Raw genomic sequence first — 23,371 nt, forward strand, 5'->3', positions numbered from 1 at the left:
TTCAGTGGAAGGCCAGCCTCCAGGCTGCATGGAGGCCTTTGCATTGAAGCAGCCAGAGAAAGAGTATGTTTGAGCCCACCATGAGACACCCCCACGGGAATCCAGCCAACATGGCCCATAATATCCACCAATAAAAACCAAGCTTCTGCCTCATGGAGAAGAGTGACATGTGAGAGAAACACAAAGAGGTTGCTAAAGAACTGCAGAGACATGTCAAGAAAATATGGGAGAAATGGACTCATGGTTGACTCCACTTTGAGAGCAAAATATAACTTATTTTGAGGGGCCATAGTAAGAGAATCTTTGGCTGTAATGGTAATGCTATGGAAAAGGAAAGACAGTTTTCATCTTACTGATGAGTTGAAGGAAATATGTTGTAATATACAGTTTTTTAAATCATTTTCTGTGCATTTGGTTTCCTAACTAGAGGGTAAGACTGTATGTCAGGGGCTGTATCTTCTTTTTTTAGTTCCCCCAGACAGAACCTAATACACTGCATTGTATGCAAAAAGTGTTCAATAAATGCACTGAATTTCAGGAGATGCTGATCTCACAAGATTTAAATCGATTTGACAATAATTGGATGATTAATAGCATTAATATGAAGTAAACCTATGGCATTAAAAGACCAGAAGCTGTCATAATTCTCTTCTTCCTGTGTTAACCAGGTATTTACACAATGGGAATGTGAATTGTGAGGAAATGGGAATTGTGGGGCAATGGGAATTGTGAGGAAAAAGTGTAAACAGATAAGAATTAAAATCCTCGGGAAGCCTGGGTGGCTCAGCAGTTTAGCGCTGCTTTCAGCCCAGGGCATGATCCTGGAGACCTGGTATCGAGTCCCATGTCGGGCTCCCTGCATGGAGCCTGCTTCTCCCTCTGCCTGTGTCTCTCATAAATAAATTTTAAAAATATTTTTAAAAAATAATTAAAATCTTTGTTGTCCCTTTAATTAATTTATGTGAGTCCTGCCCTTAAATCCCTTAACATTTATTAGGGCTTCAATTTCCTCATCTGAAATGAAGGTAGAAGACAGTAGTTATTATAGCAAATAAGAATTATGGGGATGAGCATCAAAGACATGACCGGGCAGAGACTCATTTCTGTCACATTTCCTGGCAGAGAGATCCCTGGTCTCTTGTTGGCAGTGTCACAGACTTCCCAGGTTGTCCCGTGTACTTGAAAAATGAAGAAAATGAAGGTGGTCAGGGAAGCCTAATATTAGGAAAAGATTCTAAATCTATCAAGGTTCACAGTCAAGTTACCCTTTATTACAACTCCTACCCACATTTTAATATAGATGGAATTACACGGAACTTTGGGGGGTTGGGTAGCAAATGCTAGCTTTAGGATATAAGGGGGTTGGGATGAGGGAACAAGATTTGAAATCAACTGGTGCAGGGACCCATTTGTGTAGGGTATCCAAGCAGCAAAGATCACTCTCTGCCAGATGAGGGTATGAGATGTATATGGGAAAAAGAAGGGATCCATGTTGCCCTGATTTCCATCTTTTCTCCAAACAAGGTCGCCATATGTCTCAATCCATTTGAGCTGCTATAGCAGAATACCATAGACTAGATGATTATAAACAACAGAAATTTATTTCTCACAGCACTGGAGGTTGGGAAGCCCAACATCAAGACAGTAGCAAATTTGGTGTCTGGCAAGAGCCCAGTTCCTGGTTCACAAATGGCAGGTTTCTGGGTGTGTCCTCACATGGAGGAAGGGGCAAGAGAGCTCTATGTGGTTCCTTTTGTAAGAGCACAAATTCCAGTCAGGATGGCTCCACCTTCATGACCTAATCACTTCCTAAAGGCCATCAACTGGGAATTAAGTTTCAACATATGAATTTGGGGGACAAAAACATTTAGTCTATTGTACCGTTCTTGAAAGAGTAAAAAGAGGTTCATTTTCTTCCAAGCCTCGTCATTACTAAACCAAGGGTCAAGAACAATAAGTAAATCCATTACGTATTGTTTTAAGACTGCACTGTGGCTTTTTCTTTTTTCTTTTCTTCTCTCTTTTTTTTTTTTCATTGTGGCTTAATCTTGGATTCAAAGAAAATGAGACAGGCTGATGTTTCAATGCCAGAACGGTAGCAAAAATAAAAAAATAAAAAATTTGGTGCCAAATATGGAAGTTTATTATATCCATAGTGGGGTAGAAAGCAAAGAATTAACAGGAACAAAAGTAACACATATGCCCCCAAATCTTCGGTTATCTCATGATGACTCACTTGCTGAAAGCAGTGGCTTAGGGGGGCTACCATATTTTGAAACTATGATAAGTAACAGTGTGAAGAGGAAGAGAAAGGAAATAGAATCTTATCAAGAAGGAAATGAGAAGCAAAAGCAGAAGAATCTCTGGGATACTTGTGAAGTAAATCTATTTAGAAACCTCAGAGCTCCTAACCCTTCCGAGAGGAGAACCAATCATGTAAGCCCTTCATGGTTTATCATTTACAATTCTAATACTTGGCCAGGTTCAGTCAGAACTACAGAATTGTATTTTTTTTAATATGCATAATATTATTGGAACATCAGCTTGTTCTTGAAAAAAAGCAACAAATTTCAATTGAGCAACATTAAGATTATGTGAAATAAAATACATCATTTAGAAGTAGATTGATTTCTAATGCAAATGTTTCCAGCTCCAAATGGAGATGATTACCTACCCAGGAATATTATACAGACAATGAAAGGTGAGCCCAAGAATGTAACTTTCTTTACTGGCAGGTGGTTCTTGAGGTGGCTTAGGGAAATAAAATCAAACAACTTTTCTACCTACAGTGAGAGTAATTTACATATATTGGATTCTCTTTACCATGTAATTGTTAGTTTCCTAATTTACTACTTGATTGTTAGCTCTTCATTCAAAAACAATAGCTTCCCTAACAAAATTCTCTTCATTCTTTCATGCTATAATTGTAGAAATTTCTTCACTCTTGAATTCCACTAATTTCCATTAATTATCATTAAATTAGTAGCTTAAACTTTGTTAAGACCTTCTTCAACTGAAATATTTGTTAATCTAATTCTTCCATTCTCCTTAGGGGACTGTTAACTCAAAAATACTTGTTCTTGGGCACCCCAGGTGGCTAAGCGGGTTAGAGCCGCCTTCAGTCCAGGGTGTGTGATCCTGGAGACCTGGGATGGGGTCTCAGGTTGGGCTCCCTGCATGGAGCCTGCTTCTCCCTCTGCCTGTGTCTCTGCCCCTCTCTCTCTCTCTCTGTGTCTCTCATGAATAAATAAATAAAATCTTAAAAAAAGAATATTTGTTCTTTTGTGTTTGTATTTGTTTACTCTTTTCCCCTCTCAAGTTAACCATTGGAGACTTTGTTTTGCAACTTTGAAATCAGTACCGGTATCACATAAATCTAATATTGAGAAAATGTTATTTCAGCACCTTATAATAAAAGTGATCTATTTGCAGAAAGAGACAATGAACTAATGGTTTGAAAAGGTTTCTTTGGGGGTGCCTGGGAGGCTCAGTTGGTTGGGTGTCCACCTTCGGCTCAGGTCATGATCCCAGAGTCCTGGGATTGAGCTCCATCAGGCTCCAGGCTTAGCGGGAACCTGCTTCTCCCTCTCCCTCTTCCTGCAACTCCCCCTGCTTGTTCTCTCTCTCTCTCTCTCTGTAAAATAAATAAATAAAATCTTAATAAATAAATAAATAAATAAATAAATAAAATCTTAATAAATAAATAAATAAATCTTAAAAAAATAAAAGTTTATGTGTACATATAAGCTACAAAATAATTACTAAAAAGTAAAATTCAGCTACATTATTTCACTGAAGATCGATTCTGTTGGAGTCTTAGTATTACTGAAATCAAAGCACTTACTATTTAGTGACATAAAATTCTCTGATGAATAAGCTTCTGTTCAATGTTTACATTTTTTAAACAAGAAAGGTGTTTCAGATTTCTTATATATCCATTTAGATTCATCATGTGATACTGGAAACCGTATGTATTACATTACGTTATAATGAGTCATTGTCACTAGGCCAACAGGAAGTAACAAAAAAGCCAAGAAACAATGTGATTTTTTCAGAATTAACTGAATGCTAGACATTTTTAAACATAGCAGCCTTTTCTTTCTACAGAATAGACAAGAATGCCAACATATATAAGTGTATGTACACTGTATATGCATAGTATACAGCATGTAATTATATAAACACAGGCATTCATATGTAGATGTACACATATGAAAAAATACATATGACTAAATTCCAATACAAATATATTGCTCTCCTTTCCTCAGTAAAAAAAAAAAATCTGTATCTTAAAGTTGAATTTTAAAAGCCATTATAAAGAATCATCTTTATACATTATATCTAATCTACATCTAGTATGTGGTTCTTTGTCTATTTCTGCATCTAGTATCATTTTTCCTGCTAAAGTTAAATTTTCTTTCAATTTTAACACATCACAAAGATGATCCCATATATTTCCTGCATAAAATTTCTTTTCCTGAGAGAAGCTTCTCAAAACAAAAGGCAAACTAAGAAACAATAAGCAAATTGATTTAAAAATCAACAACCCTTAAAATGAGCTCTTAAAAATTAGACTCTTTTTAATCTTTGTAAATTACTGCGTTGTAACTGATCCTTTTGCATAGTGCTTATTCAATGTAGAAGTGTGTGACAGTGTAATCATCTTCAGTCCTACAAGTTATTTGCAGTAAAATTAGAAACTCATTTCTGTTATACTTTTTTTCCAAATGAAAAATATTCCATTATCCTTATCTCTACATCTCTAATTCTGGTGGCCTCTATAGACCTCTAACTCTTGGCATGTGCTACCTCAGACAAACATATCCCATATAAAATTATATAAAGAAAAGGACCTCGTGAACCTCTCTCTGTCTTAGATTTTTTTTTTTTTAAGATTCTATTAATTTATTCATGAGAGACACAGAGAGGCAGAGACATAGGCAGAGGGAAGGGAGAATCAGGCTCTCGACTCGATCCCAGGACCCCAGAATTATGCCCCGAGCCAGAGGCAGACACTCAACCACCCAGGTTCCCCTGTCTTAAATTATTTCAAAAATAAACTCAGGGATCAGCAGTATGCATTTATGGTCACTAGCATTTTTTTTTTAATTATCAAAGAAATCATTAAACCTTAGAGTTGATTATATTTAAACTACAGATTCATGGAGTTTCAGGCAACAGTCCTTCATTTTATCTCAGGGACTTGCTCAACATCACATAGTTCCACAAACAAAAGGCTTAATCTGGGTCCCTTTCCCAGGTGGGTAATCCCCAGTGTGTGTACTGTAAAATACAAATAGCGTATTGCAATCTTTATTGAAGAGAAAATGAGAATCAGCACTCTAAAATACCATTCAGCTCCATAGGATCCCAGGCTATTCTAGCCCTGTTCTAAACAAATAGAAATTTGTAGATTTTATAAGCAAAGCCAAATTTTCAAATAAGGGAATCAGGCAAATGCAGCAGCATAGGAAGTATGCTTGCTAAAAAAAGAATGTGCCTCTTCTTATCTCAGAAATACTTCATATACATTTCTTAACTTGAGAAGTCAAGCTAAATTTGATTAAGCACATTTCTACATATCACACGAGCCTACCACTAGTATAGAAGAGAGTGGAGACCAAAAGAAATGCCACAGATTTCATGGTGTGATTCAGTTTCTTTCCAAATGACACTTCCTTTGAAAAGGCATATATTTGGAATTTGCCTTTTAGAAAATGCTTCTTTTCAATTTTCAAATATAATTCTGGTGTAATTAACCTAATCTGCATTTCAAAGCTTCTTGAGTTGAGCTTTCCACCAAGCACGAGATCTCTGTTTATGGACCAGAATAAATAACAGTATATTGAACACAATCTGGAATGGTCAACATGCTGGTAGCCATAAGATGACAGCCTCCATACATCATCGAAGGCATAATCTTTCCAAGGTGGCTTATCAGGCACATGTTCATCCTTGTTCTGTCCATGTTCAAGTGCCCAATGGACATTTTGTTGTTTTACAAAATCTGCAAAGTAAACAGAAAAGATGCTGAGAAAAAGCAGTAGACAAGAAAAAAAAAGAACCTTTCTGGAAGGTGAACATCAGGATGAGATCTACTTAAAACGCTTACATCCAAGGCAGCTATATGATGTGGAAATAGCTAATTGCTTGCTTAAGACATTTCAGAATCTGGACTTTACTAATCCAAAGCAAAGCATTTCTTTTGATTTGACACTGGACATGGTGCTGGGGAAGAAGAAAAATGGGGAGCCATTGGCCAATGTTCTTAGTTCTTCATACTCATATGTCTCAGAAATAATAAAGTTGCTGTATTTACAGGGAATGCATCAGAGATTAAAATAGCAGAAGAAAATGGAGCTGCTGTTTGAGGAAGAGCTAATCTGATTCAGAAGATTTTGGATGATGAAATTCAATCAGACTTTTATGTAGCTGTTCCAGAAATAATGCCCAAGCTTAGTCCATTAAAGAAGAAAATGGAAAAAAAAAAAAAAGATTTCCAAGACTTGGAATTCCATTGCCTGTGACATCCCCAAAGTTCTTGAATTATTTAAAACTGGACATGAAATTAAGGTAGATGAAGAAAGGAAGAGCATTTTCAAGACCAAAAAAAAGCAATACTAGAAATGTCCAGTTACCAGATAGCTGCCAATCTGCAAGCAACTGATCTGTTATCAATGTAGGCACAGATGCCTGAATTTGGGACCCTTTGTGGTAGGTGCTTTCACTGGAATTTTGTTACTAAGGATTGAGCCATTGCTGCCTAAAGGAGTAGAGACCAAAGAAAGCAGCAGTGAAGCTGTCTACAAGTGTCACACTAGGAAATTTTCAGTGGATTAAGAAGCAACAGCTCGGCACCTGGGTGTTTCAGTGATTGAGCATCTGCCTTTGGCTCAGGGTGTGATCCCAGCATCCTGGGATAGAGTCCTACACCAGGCTCCCCACAGGGAGCCTGCTTCTCCCTTTGTCTATGTCTCTGCCTCTCTCTGTGTGTCTCTCATGAATAAATAAATAAAAATCTTTTTTTAAAAAAAGTAACAGAAAATTATAAAACTGTATAATTTAGTGTCTTGTTATTTCTTGATCATCATACTTAAAAATGAATTTTAATGCTGGAAAATCTTATAACACTTTAAAAAGTAAGAAAATAAAATGTTCTCTGTGTCTGAAAGAAAACAAATATGTCTTGAATTGTTAGATAAGTTTTTATTCTTCAAATATTTACATGAATTATTCTGGTTTTGTATAGATGGAGCTTTAAAATATTCAAATTCCTTGAAATATTTTATTATTTATGATTCATATTTATGAAACCCTGTAGGATGTACCTTTCTGTGGAAGTGAAGATTCAGTTCAATTATCGTTTCTTCAGTACAGAGGGTATACAGAGCAGAGTCTAGGTGGTGGAGGAAATGCAAAGATAAGGAAGCCAGTCTTGAGAGATTTTACCCATAAGGGGAAATACAAAGAGATAAAATACTTGTAAACCACAAGTTATAGAGGTTCTAAAAAGAAAGAGATAACTGCGGACAGAGGCTAGAGGAAAAGCTTCAGAGAGAAGCTGGCGTTCCAGATAGGTTCTAAACTCCTGTTAAGGAGTATCACAAGTAGTGGGATAGAGAAATGAGGGCTAAGGCGTCAACTTGACTCTTGCTCTCTTTTTCATTTACGAAACTCCTTTTAGATATGATAGCCATGCAGTCATCTTCCCAGTGCAGTGTCAGTTCCTTTGATCCAAATCTGCCTCCCCACTGGACACATTCTGACTATCCCAGGAGCCCCATTCCTGTTTTTTTTTTTTAAAAGATTGTATTTATTTATTCATGAGAGACACACAGAGAGAGGCAGAGACACAGGCAGAGGGAGAAGCAGGCTCCCTGTGGGGAGCCTGATGCAGGACTCAATCCCAGGATCCTAGGATCACAACCTAAGCTGAAGGCAGATGCTCAACCACTGGGCCACCCAGGTGCTCCCCAAAAGCCCCATTTCTGAGGGTTGCCCTGAATACCTTCCCCCTGTTCTCTGAACAGAGACCCCCCTGTTCAGCAATCCTGCCTTCACAAGCAGCCCAAATGAAGCAGTGTAGAGAAGTATTCACAATCTCCTCAGAACCCCCATCAGATACCCATTTTCCCTCTCTCAAGTTCTGCTTGATGAAAGATGCCATCCCAACTAGAAACCTGGCCACAAATGTGGCCCTGTGACCACATCCCCACTTCCAATGTTTCCATGACACCCCAAGTGATGGTCCTTAACTTGGCATAAAAAGCTTTTCTGTCCAGCTTCAGATCTCCCCTGTTCCTCACTCACAGTTACTCTTTGTAGACCCTGTCACACACACAGACAGACAGACACACACACACACACACACACACAGGCATCATGTTGTTTTGCTCACGCTTCCCCCTCAGTGTAGAATACAATCCTCTCCTCCCTGGGTTGCCTAAGTAGTTCCTACTCATCCTTCAAGTCTCAGCTTGAATGAATTTTCTTTTGATAGCTTCTTGCTCTTTCTGATAAAACCTTTTAGCCTTTCTAGACTGAACCCATCACTCAGATCAGCACAGCACATCAATCTTGATGTTTCGTCCATTCAACAGAGGATTCTTCCTCCTTTGGGGAGGGAGAGGGAATAATGCTATGAATATTTATGTTAAGTCTTCTTTTTTTTTTGTGGGGTGTCTAAAATAATAAATTCTAACACAAACTCATCAAAATATTGCTACATTTAACTTTTCTGTTTCATTGGGAAATCACCGAAACTGCCTAAAAGAGGAATGATAAGGGATCGAAGCAGACACATAGGGCAATGGCAAAAAGAGAAAATTCAAGGAAAAAAAGATCAATAGAATGTGTAATTAACTGGCTCTGGAGAAAATAGGAGGAATCAAGGATGGGTATGAGTTTGAGCCTTAGAAACTAAGAGAAAGATAATATCTATGATGGAACTTGGAAGGTTCAAAAGGGGAAGGAATTTTCTTTTAATTTTAGATTGTTGAAGTATAATTAACATATGATGTTACATTAGGTTCAAGTATACAACAGTCCACAATTCTATACATCACTTAGTACTCACCACGTTTAGTGTAGTCACCATCTGTCATCATACGGTATTGTGACAATGTTAATGACTATACTCCCCATGCTGTACCTTTCAGCTCTGTGACTTATTTATTCCATAACTGGAAGTTTGTGTCTCTTAATCCAAAAAGGAAAGGAAATTTGATGGGACAGCAGGACATCAAGCAGATGTACCACAGCAAATTTATAGTTATAGGGGCACCCGGGTGGCTCAGTGGTTGAGCATCTGCCTTTGACTAAGGGCATGATCCCTGGAATCGAGTCCTACATCAGACTTCCTGCAGGGAGCCTGCTTCTGCCACTGCCTATGTCTCTGCCTCTTTCTCTGTGTCTCTCATGAATAAATAAATAAAATCTTTATTAAAAATTTATAGCTATAGGACACAGCAGGAATAATATCCTAGGGAGATGACAGGGAATCATTTTAGAGATTACCAAAGTTATGAGAATGATTAAAAAAGAAAGGGTAGGGGCAGCCCGGGTGGCTCAGCGGTTTAGCGCCGCCTACAGCCCAGAGCCTGATCCTGGAGACGGGGTATGGAGCCCACGTCAGGCTCCCTGCATGGAGCCTGCTTCTCCCTCTGCCTCTGTCTCTGCCTCTTTCTCTCTCTGTGAGTCTCTCATGAATAAATAAATAAAATCTAAAAAAAAAAAAAAAAAAAAAAAAGAGGGTAAAACCAGAGTGCAAAGGCCGTGGCCTTTTGAAACACCTACAGTTACAAAATGAGAGAAGGAACTGAAGGTAATTAAAAAAAAAAAAAAAAAAGGAAGAGTCAGAAGAGAAAGTGAAATAAGACAGTGGAGCATTGTATCAGACAAAGGAAGAGAGGGATAAATGAAGAGCAGTCAACACTGTTGGATACTGCCTCAGGGTGAAGGAAAATGAGGACCAAAGAAAAAGCTGTTCAATTTGGTGAGTGGTGACTTCAGACAGTGGGTTTCCAAAGAAAGGCAAGAGAGGAAGCTAAGTCACAGACAGCTGAGAAAAAACAGGAGTGGACTTCTAGCCCCGTTGGTGCTTGGAGGACCACTCCAATCCAAAATGATAGTGATAACAGATGGAATATAAAATGGGAGAACGGTTAGGCATGTTCACACTTAAAAACACCTCTGCAGCCCAGAAATAGAACAGAAACAATATGCTGAGTGGCTGAATTCTGCCAAGAGCAAACAGAAGCATTCAGGAGCTGGACATCTCCATGAGAAGCAGAAGACCCATCTGAAATCAAGGGCTGGGATCAAGAGTCAGGAGCTGCCTAGGGCTACAGGCTTGTAGAAACCTACGTACCTAGGGAGGGTGGAAGAATCCGACACGGTCTCATGGCCAGAGTCCAATCCCAGAGAAGAAATTGGATGTGTAATACAATGCGATAAGATCAAGGTCTGGCCTGAGAGTCCCAGAAAGGAGATGGAAATAACCACAGAACTACTAAACAGAGAAGGTTAAGTTCAGAGGAAGGAAGAAGGGAAGCAAGGAGGGAAGGTGGGACGGAGGAAATTAGTGCTAAGAAAGAATACCCAAAATAGAAGCAACAATATTGAGGAGAGTTCACTCCAGACTAAAAATGGAAGGAAAGGTTATAAGACAAAGAAAAGAAATTGGAAATTTATATATTGAAAGATTGAAAATATTGAAAGAGGTTTAAATACAGTGGCATGGAAAGCCCTTGATTTTGTCTCTCCAGCATCTGTTTCCTTTTTCCCTAATGACAGCACTCCAATTTTCCTTGGAGAACCAGACTCACTCCCTGTCTATGTGCCTATTCTAACACCCTAACTAAGATGATTGGCTCAGAGATGAGCATGTGAGCAAATCAGTGAGTTAGAACCAATCCTTATATTGTTTCTGGTAGCAACACTACAAAAGAAGTACGCTTGCTCTGAGTATTGCTGAGAGACTAGGATGTAAGCCTGGAGCTTCTCTGGCAGACTTCTTGTCACCACACAGGGAGATCCTGCCTAGAAAGGGAGCCAAGATAGAGAGAAGTACCCTTGAGAGGTGTAGAAAGCAAGACCAAGATCTAATGACATCTTGGATCCCGTCATATTGGCTTCTTATCTGCTAAGTGAGCCCATGAGTTTCCTTTTTTGAGTAAGTTGGTTTGAATTATGTTTCTGTTATTCTTACCTGAAAGATTCTAGGCAAAACAAGAACAAAGAGACATAGCTATTTCTATTTGCAGATAACATGAGCAAGAAAATCCAAGGAAATCCTAGAATAACATACTTAGAAAATCCAAGAAAATCAACTGAACAACTTTCAAGAACTAATGATGCAAGGTCAAATGCAAAAAAAAAAAAAAAAAGTCAACAAACTGATCATTTTAAGAATATAAAGTGTGATAAGAAAAAAACAGATTCCATTTACAACAGCAGCAAAATTAGAAAGTAGTCACCAGTAACACCGTATCTTGCAGATATGTACAAGAACTGGAAGAAAAAGATATGACACTTAGACAAAGGACCTAAATAGGAGGACTTAATGTTGTCAAGATAACAATTGTCCCCCAAATTACTCATAAATTCAATGTATTTCCAAAAGAACAAGGATTGATCAATAGCTCAATGGAACAGAATAGAGAGCCTGGAGACAGGTTCAGGTATATGAGAATTTAGTACATTATAAAGATAGTATTTCAAAACAATGAGGGAAAAAATGGACTCTTCAATAAATGATGTTGAGGGATGCCTGGGTGGCTCAGCGGTTGAGTGTCTGCCTTCAGCTGGGGTCATGACCCTGGATCCTGGGATAGAGTCCAGCATCAGGCTCCCTGTGGGGAGCCTGCTTCTCCCTCTGCCTATGTCTCTGCCTCTCTCTCTCTGTCTCTCATAAATAAGTAAATAAAATTTATTCTTTTAAAAATGTATTTCTTTTAAAAAATAAATGATGTTGAAACAATTGGATATTAGAAAAAAATTAAGTTACTTTTTTACATCACGTGTTTTATTAAAATAAATTCTAAATAAATTCAGGTAGGAAAACAAAAATATTATCAAACTTAAAAGAAAATATATAGAAGACCATGTTTATGACCTTGGGAGTAGGGAAGATCTCCTAAAACAATATGCAAAACTCAAAAGCCATAAAGAAAAGGATTGAAAAACTAAATAAATTTTACTTTACTACTTTACTTTAAATTCGTTCAACAAAAGAAACTGGAAATGAAATTAAAATTCTAGGTATAGACTGCATGAGCACATTGTAACATATATAGCAAAGGACTTGCTTGTTCATGTCCTCAAAAAAAGATAAGAAGAATAGAAAAATGGACAAAATATATGATAGGCAATTCACAAAAGAGGAAACATAAATGACAAACATTTGAAAAGATGCTCAGTCTCATCAATTTGTGGGGAGGGAGAATGCAAATAAACACAAGAGGATACCATTTTTCACACATTTGACTGGCAATAAGCAAGAAAAATCGATATCCAGTGTTGGCAAGCATTCCGGGAAAGACGTGCTGTCTTACACCATTGCTGGAAATATAAACTGGTCAAGTTGGGACCCCTGGGTGGCTCAGTGGTTTAGCGCCTGCCTTCAGCCCAGGGCGTGATCCTGGAGTCCGGGTATCGAGTCCAGCATCAGGTTCCCTGCATGGAGCCTGTTTCTCCCTCTGCCTCTGTCTCTGCCTCTCTCTCTCTCTCTCTGTGTCTCTCACGAATAATAAAATAAAATTAAAAAAATAAATAAAAAATAAATAAACTGGTTGAGCATTTCTTTGGAGAACAAATTGAGCAGTGGTCCTTCCAACTTTAGATGCATCTATCTTTTGACTCAGCAATCTCACACTTTGATATCTACCCCACAGAAATACTTGTATGTGGGCAAAAAGAAAGCAAGCACAAGATTGTTCACTAACATATTAAAAACTTAGAGCAACCTAAATGATCTTCAAAAGAGAGACGGTTGAATAAACAATGATGCATCTGAGTTACATAAGAGTATGCGGTGGTTAAAAAGAATTAGAACACACGGACACAGAAAAATCTCCAAGAGACATGGCTAAATTAAAAAAAAAAAAAATTGAGGAACAATCCACACTATCTGATATGCAAAATTCCCTCTCTCTCTCTCTCTCTCTCTCTCTAAAATTGTGTGTTTGAGTATACATACAGACTCATATGTCAACAAATATATAATATACGGGTAAATAATGCAGATATATAAATATCTGAACAGATATAGTCCAGATTGAGCTCAGTGTTTGCCCAATGCAGGAACTGAAATGGAGATGGAGGAAGGGTAGAAAGAAAAATATTTTATTTATCTGTAGTGTGTGATTCTTTCTTTCTTTCTTTCTTTCTTTCTTTCTTTCTTTCTTTCTTTCTTTCTTTCTTTCTTTCTTTCTTTCTTTTTTTCAAGATTCCTTATAGCTTTACAAATGTAGGTCTTCATTCTGTTTAGGAAAAGACCTTCCCCTTTCTAAAGTCCTGCTCCCAGTCCAGGCGTCTGGGCCCCTGCGCTGCATTCCAGACTAGCTGCATTCCTGGTGTAGCAGTGAGTCAGCCCATGTGCCCTGGGGCCAGGCCCGGGTGCAGCAATTCTGTGCTTCACTCCTGTGTCAACATTCAGAGGGACATGGACCATGGGCAAATCCGTTTCAGTTCCTTTCTCATATCCAGCTCACTTTTGGAACAGATTATCACAGAATGAAATGAGAATGAGGGTCGAGCAAATTGCCACTCCATAGGCTTGCCTCCTCCCACCTTCTCAGTGCCCGTGGGAACCAGCCAAACCTGTCTGGCAGTGGGGAGGTGGAGATTTCAGGGGAAAACACGTGTGGACTTTGGGCTATGCTCACAGCAAAAGAGCAAGTTGGGGATACCATTGCTGGAAATTTCTAGTGTAGTCGTGTTCTTCACCCATCTAGCAGACTAGACAGTTTTTCTTGCACTCTTTTTGGATAATTGTAGGGCACGCAAAATGGTCCTTCACCCCCTGATGCAGCTCTGTAGAGATGAATTGGGCAAGGGGAAGCAGAATGCTGTGAACAACCTCCTTCAGAGGATGCCGGGGAATAAATTCCTTACTTACCGGTTGGTGGCATCCTGAAAGGAGAGGAAGTCGGCACGTATAAAACAGCTGTGTAAATGATAAAGCTTACAGGGTACAACTAACCTCATCATGCTACTTCCTAAACCCTGGATTCCCTCCTCCTTTCTCCTCTTCTACCCCCAAAATAATCTAAAACAATCATCAAACTGGGGGAAAGGCAAACCATTCTGGGAAGGAAAAAATAGCAGCTGCTCTAGATATCTTTTTCAGAGTTTGGCTAAGATGAAGTTATTTCTCATTTTCTTTTCTTCTTGGCTGCCTTGACAGCCCTTCAGGATTTCAGCTGGCTCCAAGCACAGCTCAATAAAGATTATTCTGGAGAGGTTTCATATTCCTAAGATTCCTTACATTTCTTTCTTTAATTTAGGAAATGAGGTTGAAAAGGCTGAAAAACAGCCCAGATTGCACCATTTCCTATGCAAGTTTCTTGCAAAGCAAGCTGTGCCTCTCTTTCCAACAAGAACAGAGAGAGGCAGTTCTCAATGGAAGGTGGGCGGTGGGTTCTTTGGAGCAGCGCTAGGACTATTTGTCTTTTGAAAAGGCCCCAGCAGGCCCACAGGCTGTCTGAAAACTTTTTGTAAAGAGGGGAAGGGGGTAAAAAAAAAAGGAAACTTTTGTGTCCTCTGCCACTGAAAATGTCAGTAACTGCACTGTGGAATTCATTCATTCACCAAACGTGCACTTTGCATCTGTGTGGCACCAGGCTCTGTTCTACATGCTGAGAGTAGAGCAAGGAAGACAACCAAGTGTCTGATCCCTGCGGGGAATCGCTGTGCTAATGGGTGCTCCACCTGAGAGGGCTGGAGGAAGCCCTTCCCCTGGCTGTTTCCTCTTGGCTGGAGCGTGCTGTTCCTTCCCTCCTTTAGGCTCTCCAGTGCCTTCCTCCCCTGCATCCTTGGTTTATTATACCCTTCACCTTTCCCCTTTATAATCACATGTCCCTTTGTAAACATCAAAGGAAAATCAGCAGGACTGGGGAGCTGATGAAAATTAGGCCTATGACTCAGAAGAGGAAGTTTTTCTATTTTTCATTTTTAAAGCTCTCGTCTCAGAAGAACCTAGGAGCCTTTTCTTTATGTGTACAGTTTGTCTCCCGTTTCCAGAGATTCCTCAATTCTGTTCCTATTGTCAAAGTCTACTTTCAACCATCCACTGCTTTTGGCCTACATCTTCCCTGGGCCCTCCAGGTAGCCTGGAAATCAGTTCTTGTTTCCTTATGCAGCTTTGGTGTTTTTCATCCTTCATTTGGTCTATTTCAAAAAAAAAACAAAAAAACAAAAACCTCTCCATATTCCTCAGAGTTCCTGACCCACATCCCATCCCAACTTCCAGGCTTGTGCAAATGACAGCCTCAGCAAATGACAGTGCTCATACTTTAGCGAGAAAATACAAACAATCAGAAAAGGACTCCCTTGGTTTTTCAATCACTTCACTTACATAGATTGATTATTTGTGCCCCCTCACCCCAAAATTTATATGCTGAAACCTACTCCTCAGTGTGATGGTATTTGGAGGCGGGGTCTTTGGGAGGTGATTAGGTTGCAAGGGTAGAGCCATCGTGGCTGGGATCAGTGCCCTTATAACAGATGCCCCTTAGAGCTCTCCCCACCCCTACACCTAAGGACACAACGAGAAAACAGCCAAAAAGCATTGAATGTACCATGCCTCAATCTTGGATTTCCCAGCTTCCAGAATTGTAAGAAATAAATTTCTGTTGTTTATAATCCACCCAGTGTATGGTATTCTGTTATAGCAATCTGCCCCTGCACACGTTTTCCTCCATCTTGCACAAAGAAAGGCCATCCTTTCAATTAAGGTGAGACCCTGCACCACATTTCTGCAGCTACCCCATTAGTCCTCTCAGGGAGAGTACTCCAACAGTTACCTCCCCCCGCCCCCCTCCATTTCTTCCCCTCTCCTGGATCCTTTCCTTTGATCCAACACAAAACCCTGGCCTTTCCTCATATGAACTTCCTGCTAAAAGCTGGTCCAGAAACATCCAAGGACGGACAACAAATAAAAGGGAACCAGGATGAGGACTACATGAAAATACCTACTGTTGGATCTTTTGGAATCACTCTTTATGTCTCTCACCTTCTACTCGTATTCTACTTTCTGAGGTGTCTTATCAACTATCTAATCTTTCTACTGAATTTTTAATTTTGCCAATCAGACTTTTCATTCCCAAAATTTCCTCATATTTCTGAACATTCGTATTATAGCATCCTTGCTCTTGTTTTACTTGGTAATAGCTTCTCAAATCTCTGAAAATGCTAATTAGAAGTTGTTGGGGTTTTTAAAATAAATTTATTTCTATTCCCTAAATTATTTCTCTGTGAGATCTTCATCATTAGGCATATGCTGCTGATTACATGCAGTTTTATTGCTATTCCAGGTCACGTTCCTCAACTCCAGGTTTGTATCTTTAATTGCCTAATGAATGACTCTACTTGGACATCCTAAAACACCTCAAATTGAATTCCTATTTTCTTCCAAGCTTTTTTTTTTTTTTCTTTTATCTCAGTCAATGGCACTACCATATCATCAGTTACCCAAGTAAGAAACCTAAGAGTAATTCTTAACTGGTCCTATTTTTCCTCACCTATATCTACTACATTAATTCCCAAAGATTCTATTTCTTTAATGTCACTCAATATTGTCCTAATGTTTCCAGCTTGTTGAAGAAACATAGGTGGTATAACGGCTGGAATCTCTCCATGCATTTAACTGCTCCATCTCAGGGAAGGTGGAGTGACCCACGATTTGTACATTTGGAAAGGGTAAATTGGGCATGTTCTGAGCCACTCTTTATTCTCTCGGCTGCTAGCTGCAGGGAAACATTACTTTTTTAAGTTAATTTTATTTATTTATTTATTTATTTATTTATTTATTTATTTATTTATAATCTCTACACCCAATGTGGGAGCTCAAACTCATGACTCCAAGATTAAAAGTTGCAAACTTTTACTACTGAACCAGACAGGCACCCCTACAGGAGCACACATTCTAATAGTCATCCAGGTGCACCATGCCCCAGAGGATGTCACAGGTTTGGCTGCCTAGGAAGCAGATACTGAGATATATATTACGCATAGGAGGTTTATTAGGCAGTACTCTCAGGATCAATACTTGTGGAGGGAGGAGAAGGGAAGGGGAAAAAAAAAGAACAGGAAGGGCATGGAAAGGTTAGGATGAAAAGAATAGGAGCGTGAAGTTGAGGAGAAGGAAGGGGAGGGACAGGGAGTGAGGAGGGGAGGGGAGGGGAGGGGAGGGGAGGGGAGGGGAGGGGTGAAGCAAGACTGAACAAAGGGAGAAGTTGAGTTGAGGTTCAGTACCAATAAAGGCTTCAGATGACCCTGAGGGGGATGGCTCCAAAGCTTAGATGACCTTTCAAAGTTGTCTCAGATAGGGGCTAGGGGACCATGACTTTATATTCCCACTCTGATCTGTCATTGGATGCCAGCCACCCCAGGAAGGGAACATGACTTTGGGCTAGTGGTTCTCTATAGCCAAGGCCATCCCAAAAGAAGGCTGCTAGCTGATGGTTTTTGCAGCACTCCCTGTAGCCAGGGGAATACATCCTTTATTTCTGAAGAGGCATCCAGGTGGCATACCACATTTACCTCAGAGGGGCCTGCCCTGATCCAGGGGTTTACTTTGCATCTCATTTCACACTCAGCTAAAGCCTCCATCATTGTGTTTTCAGCCAAAAATGGCATGTTTTGGAGTCTATCTGCCAATCATTTATAACTTTTTTTTTTCAATCGTTTATAACTTAATTTTCTCAGAAACCTAGACTGGGACAAGGGATGCTATTTAAACCTCAGATATTTCTCAATATCCTTCCCACTGCTCCCCAAGATCAGGCCATCTTTATCTCTTTCCCGGACTATAGCTGTTTCCTCTCTGGCCATCTGTCCTATTAGCCATTATTACCCCTCTCTGTTTTTTTGTCCACAGTTTAGCCAAAGGGATATCCCAAAAACACACATCTGATTATCTCACTCTCATGTTTAAAACTCTTTCCTGGGGTGCCTGGCTGGCTCTGTCAGGAGAGCATGCAACACTTGATCTATGGGCCTTGTGTTTGAGCCCCATGTTGGGCATAGAGATTACCTAAAAAACAAAAGAGCTCTTTCCTGCTTTCCCCTTACCCTCAGGTATAAGGTCTAACCTTAATAGAGCTGAGAAGACCAATAAGATTTGCTTTGAACTCCGTAGTCTGGTCTGATTCTCTTATGACTCCCTCATCCTCCACCTCTGTACTCGATGCTCCAACAAGAAAAAAATTCTTTCAGTCTTCATCAGCTTGCCAATGGTTTCCTGACTTTGTGCTCTTTAAATATTTCCTCAGATTAGAATGTATCGAACTGTTTCCTTCTCCAGTCTCTTTCATGTGAATGTGAACATCTTGGGAGCTATGTTGTTACAGAAGGCATTCAACAAATATTAAATGAATGCATGAATGTATCTGGAGAGGATTTATGGCCTGTTACATGCTTATTTATTAGCAATGGCCACTACACGTGGGAAAATGCTTAACTTAAAAAGACACTCTGAAACATAAAATTTTTCATAAAAATTGGCAGAGTTGCTAACAATAATACTTAAGGCTAACAGAGGTATGGCAAAATGGGCACTGATACCACGCAAGTATCAGAAAAGCATTTTGGCAATATGTAACAAGTCTTAAGATACTTAAACCATGTGCTCTAATAATTGCACATCTAGAGATCTATCCCATCTAATCAGAGATAGAAGTAAAATTTATACACATTCATTGTAAAATGTTTTTCTCTTGTACTCGTATACTGTCCATATGTTCCATAATGGGCATGTTTTAATTTAAAAATCAGCAAAATTTCAGTAAAGTGCTGGTAGGGTTAGAGTTGGCATTACCACTTGTGGGAGCCAGCCTCCAGAATAGGGCAATGGTTGTTGCTTCCTGGTATTCACACCCTTGTGTAGTTCCCTCTCACACTGTTACAGAGTTGATATGTGTGACAAATCGAGTATGATGGAAGTGATGACACACAACTTTCAAGATTAGGTTATAAAAGACTCTACAGCCATGTTGGTCTCTGGGTCTTCCTCTCAGATCATATGCTTTTGGGGAAAACAAGTTGCTATGTCATGAGGGCACTCTGTGAAGAGACCCAAATGGCAAGTCATTGAGGCCCTTTGACAAAACCACACAAGTAAATTCGAAAGCAAATCCTCTGGCTCAAGTCAAGCCCTCAGATCACTATAGCCCCATGACATCTTGACTGAAACCTTTTAAGAGACCCCGGGTCTCCTAGTTAAGTTCCTCCTAGATTTTTGATCTAAAGAAACTATGAGATAACAAATGTTTGTTGTCTTAAACTGCTACATTTTTAAAAAATATTTTATTTATTCATGACAGACACAGAGAGAGTGAGAGGCAGAGACACAGGCAGAGGGAGAAGCAGGCTCCATGCAGGCAGCCCAATGTGGGACTTGATTCCAGATCTCCAGGATCACACCCTGGGCCGAAGGTGGTGCTAAACCGCTGGGCCTTGGGGGCTGCCCTAAACTGCTACATTTTGTATAAGATGATCAGCAGTCCAGGTTTTACCAGGACTGAAGGATTTCCTTGGAATACAGGATTGCCAGTGCTAAAATCAGAGAAGTCTGGGCAAACTGGGATAGTTGGTTACCCTACCATTTTTTAAATACACCCTTATTAAGATATAATTCACATACCTTAACATTTGCCCATTGAAAGCTCAGTGGTTTTAGTGTATTCAGAGTTGTGCAACCCTCACAATCCAATTTTAGAACACGATAAAAAAAAAATTCTGAAAAAAAAAAAAAGAAAAAAGGAATCCTATGCTCTTTAGCTATCATCCCCAGTACTCCCAGCCCTAGGCAACCACTAATCTACTTTCTTCTAGGCACTCTAGTCTTGAGAGTAATTTGTTATGTAGCAGTGAATAATAAACACAAGGCTATGGATAGTGGGATAAAGAATGCTGGCTTTTTCATTACTCTTTTACTATATACTTTTCTAAATTGTGCAAATTTTCTACAATAAGCATATTTTCATTTACTATAAGACAAAGGTAGTAATATTCTGATTTATTGGAAAAATGATTAAGATTTCATGGACCAGTTGCTTTCTCCACCCAGCATCTTTTGGCTCCCTGTTCATCTGGTTGGTAACAACACTACCGTTCCCCTTTAGGAAAGTGGCTTTCGGGAGCCTGAGTGGCTCAGTGGTTGGGCACTGCCTTCAGCTCAGGTCGTGATCCTGGCATTCGGGATCAAGTCCCGCATCAGGATCCCTGCGAGGAGCCTGCTTCTCCCTCTGCCTATGTCTCTGCCTCTCTCTCTCAGTCTATGTCTCTCATGAATAAATAAATAAATCTTAAAAAAAAAAAAAAAAAGGAAAGTGGCTTTCCCCAACTCCAGGCTGTTCTGATGTGGTTGCCAATCAAAGGACAAGGTGGATACTTGACTTGGGCTAGGACAATCTGATTTTCTCTCCCAATAATTTGAATATTGAGTAGAGGCAAGGAGGGACAGAAAGCATTTAAAACAAGTCATCAGGAGGCAGAATATGGGAGAACTGGTTAGAGATATTTGTTTCTAAGATCTCTGAAACTTCCTAGCTCTTCTTCTTTCCTCCTGGGCATTTAGTTATTCCTTTGATTCTGTAAGTTACTCCTCTATGGCTCCATACATCTATTTTTAAATAGAAGTTAGTTTTTATTGGGGATACTTGGGTGGCTCAGTGGGTTAAGCATCTGCCTTTGGCTCAGGTCATGATCCCAGAGTCCTGGGATCAAGTCCCTGCATGCTCTCAGTGGGGAGTCTGCTCTCTCTCTCCCTCCACTCTTCCTTATACTTGTGCTCTCTCTCTCTCTTTCTTTCTCTCTCTCTTTCTCCCTCTCTAGCTTACTTTCTCTTTCAAATTAAAGAAAAAAAGTTAGTTTCTATTGCTTGCAACAAAAGAACCCTAACTGACTGAATAATAATAAAGAATATTCATGGAGAGGAGTGCCCTTCTATTTGCTAGATGGGATGCTTTCCCATTCATGAATTGTTAATAAAGCCAATTAGATCTTCAAAAAGAGAGAGAGAGAGAGAGAAAGAATATTCATAGGGGAAGGAGGGAAGTTTACCCCTTCAAAAAGTATAACCATAAATCTATGACTCCAACAAAAGTTTTTAATTTTTTCATCTTTCCTATTGGTTCTCTTTAGCATCATGATATACGTATCATCTTACATTTGAATTTTTCTATCTAACATTGTACCTGCAAAAATTGTTTAGTGTTTCTATAAGGCCTTCCATACATCATTTTTCATGTATGTTATTTTCTTGTACCGGCATGTCATACTTTATTAAATCTTGATCCAGTATTTGGATATTTGAGTTGATTTTAGTGTTTTGCTAGCAGATATAATGTTTAAAATGAACATTTTCACAGCAAGATTTGTGTGTTGAGTTCTTTCTTTCCTTAGGGTAAATTTACAAAATTGAAAAATGGATCTGCTATGAATGTTATCCCTGTTCCTTTCATGCATTTGATATTTCGCTTTGAAAAGTGAGGGGTGCTTTTGTGCTATAGGTATTTTTCTGTTTTGTATGTTTGGATTTCCATTTATAAGATGTTCTTAGATTGGGCAAATTCAAACAAATAGAATTTACTTGGTTATAAATCATGCTCTCTGTTGTAACTGTTATACAAGTATTCATGTGAGTATAACATTTTAAATAAACCTTTTATTGAATATATCATAAATAAATAAAATGGTACAAATCATAAGGGCAAGATCTCAATGAATTTTCACAAAGTAAACACACCCATGTGACTAGTATGAAGATCAAGGAGGACAAGTACTCCAGAAGCCCCCTTATGCTCCCACTCAATTACAACCACCTGTCAGATAACCACACTCCTGACTTCTATCACAGTAACCTAATATCGTTTGTTTGTTTTTTTTTCTAGGCAAAGAACTTTATTAACCTTGTTTCAAACTTTATTCCCAGGCTTCTTCAGCTTAATTAGCTGCAAAGAATGAATTGTGTATAAGCAAAAACTGAAAAGAGCTGCAGTGTCCAAGGGGCTTGGGCTTAAAAATATTAGAGATCTAGATTTTATCAGATCCACGAACAAAATTTTAAAAAGGAGTCATAATATAAAATAGCAGTTCCCAGTAACTTCTTCAAGTTTTATCTTCTTCAGAAGTTGACTCAATTCAGTTTGCTTCATTCTTGGAAGCTTCATCAAAATTCTCCACAAGACCTGGAACTTCTTCATCATCATCATCCTCTCCGGTAGCAAGTGGTGCTTTTCCATCCACGGATTGTTTGGGCAGAGCTTCAGCCAGTCTTCTTAAACTAGTCAGACTGTCTGCACCAAGCTGGTTTAAGATACTGGGTAGCATTTCTGTCAGCTGCTTTGTCTCAGCATGGCCTGTAATGATGAAAGTGTTCGCTGCCAGCGATGCCTGAACTTTAGGGTTGTTAAAATGGATCACTGTTCCTTGGTTTGTGAACATATTCACTTCTTCAATACCAGAGATATTGTTTACCCCTAACTTCTTTAAGGAGAACTGAAGTTTTTTATCATCTGCTGTAGCTGTTCTATGAACCACCTTCTTCTTTCGGGGAGCAGTTCCTTTCCCACCAATGCTCACCTGTGCTTGCAGTTTGGTGAGTTTCTTCTGGTTCATGATAGTTTCTTTCATCTTGTTGGAGCACAAATGGGACCGCGCGGGGGACTAGGGTTGGCGCTCGGGGGTCTCGGGCGAACCAGCTGAGGTTAGGCGCACACACGCGGGGACGCAAGATCTCTTCTGTTTTTGAACCTTAAACAAATGCACCCTTTTCTGTACTGTTTCTTTCAGTCAGCATGTCTATAAACTTCATGCATGTATAGCAACAGTTCATCCATTCTCATTCTGTGTAGCATTGGATTGCACAGATATACATAATTTATGTATCTATTCTACTATGGGAGGACTTCTGGGTTGTTTCCAAATTTTGGCCACTGCAAATAGGACTGAAATTGCTGGCTTAGAGGTTATGCACAGATTCAGCTTTCTTAGAAACTGCTGGGTTTCAACTCGGTATACCAATTTATATTCTCACCACCAACATAGAAGAGAGTTCCAGTTGTATCATATCTTCTGATTTTAACTTGAACTTGTGCTGTGTTTCTTGGCCACTTAGATATTCTCTTTTTTAAAGTACCCATTCAAG

The 23,371-nt window shown here is 39.3% G+C and overlaps 1 protein-coding gene and 1 pseudogene across 1 annotated transcript; one reads left to right on the forward strand and one right to left on the reverse strand.

Moving 5' to 3' along the window:
• Positions 1 to 5,662: 5,662 nt before the first annotated feature.
• On the forward strand, positions 5,663 to 6,840 carry LOC121491866 (annotated as a pseudogene).
• Positions 6,841 to 22,124: 15,284 nt separating this feature from the next.
• LOC121491309 (transcription factor BTF3-like) lies at positions 22,125 to 22,888 on the reverse strand. The gene has a single exon (XM_041756092.1). The coding sequence runs from the start codon at positions 22,855 to 22,857 to the stop codon at positions 22,366 to 22,368; it is 492 nt and encodes a 163-aa protein (XP_041612026.1). The 5' UTR covers positions 22,858 to 22,888; the 3' UTR covers positions 22,125 to 22,365.
• Between the last annotated feature and the right edge of the window lie 483 nt (positions 22,889 to 23,371).

The sequence above is a fragment of the Vulpes lagopus genome, chromosome 5, assembly GCF_018345385.1.
Source record: "Vulpes lagopus strain Blue_001 chromosome 5, ASM1834538v1, whole genome shotgun sequence".
Taxonomy (NCBI): Eukaryota; Metazoa; Chordata; class Mammalia; order Carnivora; family Canidae; genus Vulpes; species Vulpes lagopus.

Coding starts and splice junctions, on each gene's coding strand:
- LOC121491309 (XM_041756092.1), bottom strand. CDS start 22,857: ATGAAAGAAACTATCATGAACCAGAAGAAACTCACCAAACTGCAAGCA.